Source organism: Mus caroli, unplaced genomic scaffold (genome assembly GCF_978045245.1).
Source record: "Mus caroli unplaced genomic scaffold, Mus_caroli_1 scaffold_11, whole genome shotgun sequence".
Taxonomy (NCBI): domain Eukaryota; kingdom Metazoa; phylum Chordata; class Mammalia; order Rodentia; family Muridae; genus Mus; species Mus caroli.
In genome coordinates this window covers 15,532,882-15,537,821 of record NW_028227266.1, presented here as the reverse complement: position 1 = coordinate 15,537,821, position 4,940 = coordinate 15,532,882, and the positions used below count along the sequence as shown (strand labels likewise).

Genomic DNA, 4,940 nt, shown 5'->3' with positions numbered 1-4,940 from the left:
TCAAGCACCATTCCCTAACACTATTAATGATACTCTGATATGCTTGCAGACAGGAGTGTAGCATGGCTGTCCTATGAGAGGCTCTACCCAGCAGCTGACTCAGACAGATGCAAACACCCACAGCAAAACAGTAGATGCAGCTTAGGGACTCTTATGGAAGAATGGGGGAAAAAATTCAGGAAGGAGATAGGAACTCTACAGGAAGACCAACAGAGTCAATTAACCTGGACCCTTGAGGCTCTAAGAGACTGAATAATGAACAAAAGTGTATAAACAGGCTGTAATTAGGCCTCCCTGCTTATAGGTAGCAAATTTACAGAACTGTCTTCATGTGTCTTCCAAGTAACTGAAGGTCAAAAATTGTTGCCTGTCTATGGTGTATGTTCTTCTAGATGGACTGCCTTATCTGGCCTCAGTGGGAGAGGATGTGCCTACCCTTCAGAAACTTGATGTTCATTGATGGGGGGTATACAACAGAGAGTGTCTCTACCCCCTCAGAGGATAAGGAGGGTAGATGTGGAGAGGGATTGTGTGATGGAAAAGTAAAGTGAATGAATATTCAGAGTAATAATAAAAGTATCTTATATTCTGGTTAAGAAACAACTATGTTTCCTTGGCTTACTTAAGAAATTCTAGTAAAAATGAAATGATATATCATAGAGGAAATAATATCCTACTGATGAGTTTGTTCAAGGCTTCTTTCATGTCTCTATTCCTCAGACTATAGATAAAGGGATTTATCATTTGAGGGACTACTGAATACAGCACTGAAGCCACAGCATGCTTCCTGGATGATTCTGTAATTGTTGAGCTGATATAGACCCCAAAACCGGTTCCATAAAACAAGAAAACAACTGACAGATGAGACCCGCAGGTGGAAAATGCTTTATATCTTCCTTCTGATGATGACATTCTCAAGACAGTGGTTGCAATTTGACTATAAGACAAAATGATGCCAGAAAGAGGAACACCACCAAATATGCAAGATGAAATGTATATTAGTATGTTGTCAATAAGAGTGTTGGAACAGGCAAGTTTAGTAATCTGTGTAAGTTCACAGAAGAAATGTGGGATTATGAGTTCTGTGCAGAAGGACAGATGTAATACCATTAGACCATTGACCAGGGCATTTGCCATGCTCCCTATTATAGAAAATACTACCATTAGGATACAAAGACAGGGGTTCATTATGATCCTATACCTAAGTGAATGGCAAATAGCAACATAGCGGTCATAGGCCATTGCTGCAAGAAGGCAATTTTCCATGCCAACAGACACCAAGACAAAGCAGACCTGAGTCAGACATCCTCCATAAGTGATGTTCTGTTTTCCTGTTTGTATATTCACCAGCATCTTTGGAATAGTGCATGTAACTAAAAAGATGTCATTAAAAGAAAGACCAGAGAGAAAGAAGTACATGAGGGTATGGAGATGAGAGTCAAAGTTGGTGGCCAGAATAATCAGGAGGTTTCCTAGGACCATTGCAAGGTACATGGAAAGAAAGACACTGAAGATAATAAGTTGCAGCTTGGTATCATCTGTGAGTCCCAGGAGAATGAATCCTGACACAACCGTTTGGTTTATATATTTCATGTTCATGGTGAATCTGATGGAACACATGAAGTAGAAAGAGAAAAAACAACATTAATATTAGAATATCACAGTACCATTAAACAACTACCTCTCTAGATATCGTGATTTGGGCCTATAACCTCCAGAACCATGAAAATATAAATTTCTTAAATTAAGTATCCAGTTTTGTAGTCTGTAGCATTTACTATAGTTTGCAAATCTTTGGCCAAACATGAGTACAAGAATATAATTATCGGGGCAGATAGATGGTTCATTGTGGTAATTACATACAACAGAAGCATAGGGACCAGCATTCTAATGATCAGAATCAACAAAAGTGCTACCTGGGCTCATAGATCCATCTGTAATCTCAGAATAAGAAGACAAGGCAGGAGAACCCAAAGCAAGCTAGCTACCAAGATTAGCCATATGATGAACTCTGGGATTAAGAGGTCCTCTCTCAATGTGTAAGGTAGTGAAACATTAAGGATGGTTCTTGGCATAAACATTAGACTTCTACATGCACATGTTTCTGTGTTCAGAGAGAGAGAGAGAGAGAGAGAGAGAGAGAGAGAGAGAGAGAGAGAGAGAGAGAGAGAGAGATTGATTCATATACATATAACTACAAATAAAAATAAAACTTAAAAACATTTTTGAATAGTAGATAGTTAACCTGGACACTCATGAAACATACAACACATATACGGGGGGGGGGAGATTCATACACATATAACTACAGATAAAAATAAACCTTAAAAACATTTTTGAAAAGTAGATAGTTAACCTGGACATTCATTAAACATACAACACACATACACAGAGAGAGAGACAGAGACAAAGACAGAGACACAGAGAGAGACAGACACAGAGAGAATGTAATGTAATCTGTATAAATTTTAGCACTCTATTACTCTCTGCTATAGAAATTAAAACACTCCTTCGAGGAAAGAAAAAGAGGGTCATGAGGCTAAAATGCCACTGTGAGAGGAGACACTACCAGAGCTGCCTAGAGGAAGATGACCTTGCCAGAGGTAAGTGACTTTACAGCCTGTGGAGCCTTCAAGCCATGAAGAGAGCCCTTCTAGGGATTCAGATTTCCTAAATTATCATCAGTATAGGAATGATCATTTTGGTGATGCACCTGATATGAGTCTCTCTGCTCTATAACTCCTCATCTTTACTTATTTAATTAACTTCAATAAACTGACATTTGACTTTAATGGAATCATTAATTTTGTCTATTGTAGGTTTCCCTGTCTGAGATAAGTGTTTGTTGTGTCTTTGTGGAAAACTTCACAAAAGTTTCATCATGTTTGAGAAGGGACAAATCTCTGCTCAGAAATAAATAGGACCTGTTCCTGGTGAACTTATTAGAGGGGCTCAGTTAGGGCCAGTGCAAACATATGATGACTGACCACTGAGAGAAGCAGTATAAAAGTATACGGAATTTTGTTTTTCATCTTTTCATAAAATCTTATAGTAATGCTTCCCACAATGATTTCAAATAAAATCACCCATTCTAACTGCCATGCATTTTCAAAGACCCTGTTATTTATATAGCTTCAAGAGGAACAATGTTAATCTGTTACCTGAATGCGGAGACTGGACAATTTTTCCCAGAAAACTCAGACCATCAGAGTCAGGAGGATCTTCTGTGGAAGGAGGATCAAGCATTGGTCCCTGTAATGAGCAGGAATGTTCAGTTAGGTCATAGCCTGAATAATGCAGTCTTTCAACTCAGGTGGTTCAATAATCAAACCTCCTCATTAGAGCAATGATTTTTCCTGATATTCTTCTCCCAGGCATGCAAGTCCTTAAAGACTATTTCTGTAGAACAGAAGAGTCCCTCACAACAGATCCCATGATACTTCAGGCCTAGAGTACACGTTAGCAGTTTCCATTGTTTTTTATCTCCCTTGTCTTAGCTCGCACCCGACAAGGTACTTGAATTAAAACATATAACAAAAACACATATAGAATCACACCCTAGTAAACCCAACAATAAGAAGACTTGGGCTAAGGGATCACTACAACATTAAAAACAAAATTTAACAAAAACCCCAAAGGATAACTTCTCCAATACATTCTAATGTTCTTAGTAAAAGACAAAGAGGACCCATAACAGAAAGTATGTTGTAAATTTCAAGCATGAACATATATCTTGCAAATGGGGATATGTTGTACCTTCAAATATTAAGAAAATATTGAAAAATACAAATAATGGGTGGTGCCTTTACCTATGTGTCATCGATATTTTATCTTATACTTCACACAGAAAGTTCTGTTCTTTGTCAGAAAATAAAAAACAATAACTGAGTGAAGATTGTTATACACAGACACACACAGAAACAGAGACAGATAGACAGACAGACAGACAGACAGACAGACAGACAGACAGACAGAGACATATATTATGTTGCCATGTGGTCAGAACTACCTACTAGAGTCTGGTAGGCTCTGTCATGTATACAAATAAGATAATCATTGGCCCTATCATATAGTATACATAGACAATCATTTATCAAAGATATTTAGAGCCCTTTAAGTTTATGTCTCATCAGTGATTGATATTGGTATGTATAGTCTTATGCAGCTAACCACAGCTTCATTAAACTTATGGTTGTTTTGGCTACGTGAAGCCCGGAAGACAGTTTCACTGCATTTCTCCCTAAATTCCGGCTTTTATTAAAGTTAATTTTCTTATTAGATATTTTCTTTATTTACATTTCAAATGTTATCCCCTTTCCTAGTTTACCCTCCAAAAATCCCTTATCACCTCCCCCTCCCCCTGCTGGCATTTGCCTAGTGTCTGGATTTGGTGGTTGTTTATGGGATGGATACTCAAGTGGGGCAGTCTCTGGATGGACGTTCCTTCAGGTTCTGCTCCAAACTTTGTAACTCCTTCCATGGGTATTTTGTTGCCCCTTCTGAATAGGATTTTGAGCTTCTGGGCTAATATCTACTTATCAGTGCATGCGTATCATGTGTGTTCTTTTGTAATTGGGTTACCTCACTCAAGATGATTTATCTTCTGGCTCTTACATTCTTCCCATGGTCTTTTTAGAGCTTATCTTGCCTTTTTTGGATTTGACCACCAAACTAGCACTTATTCTCAGCACTCTGTGTATTACCTGATTTTAATTTCAAAGATATGGTTCCCTGATCAAAGCTGAGAATAGCACATGATTATAGATAAAAAACAAAAACAAAAACAAAAAACAAAAAACATGGATATCAGAATACATCTTTATACCATGACATTTTAGACAAGCATTTGTTTTAAGTTTTAACTATAGCCATGCTAACTGACTGGCCGTCCCTGCCAGAAAGCCAGATAGGGTGCCCAAACGTCTTCTTTTCTCCTTTTG

The 4,940-nt window shown here is 38.0% G+C and overlaps 1 protein-coding gene across 1 annotated transcript; it reads right to left on the bottom strand.

Annotated features, from left to right (window-relative positions):
• Positions 1-654: 654 nt before the first annotated feature.
• Positions 655-1,620, bottom strand: LOC110301917 (olfactory receptor 7G2-like). Its single transcript, XM_021172635.1, has one exon. The coding sequence runs from the start codon at positions 1,618-1,620 to the stop codon at positions 655-657; it is 966 nt and encodes a 321-aa protein (XP_021028294.1).
• Positions 1,621-4,940: the final 3,320 nt, after the last annotated feature.

Bases quoted from the DNA above. Each gene is read 5' to 3' on its own strand.
- LOC110301917 (XM_021172635.1), bottom strand. From the start codon at position 1,620: ATGTGTTCCATCAGATTCACCATGAACATGAAATATATAAACCAAACG.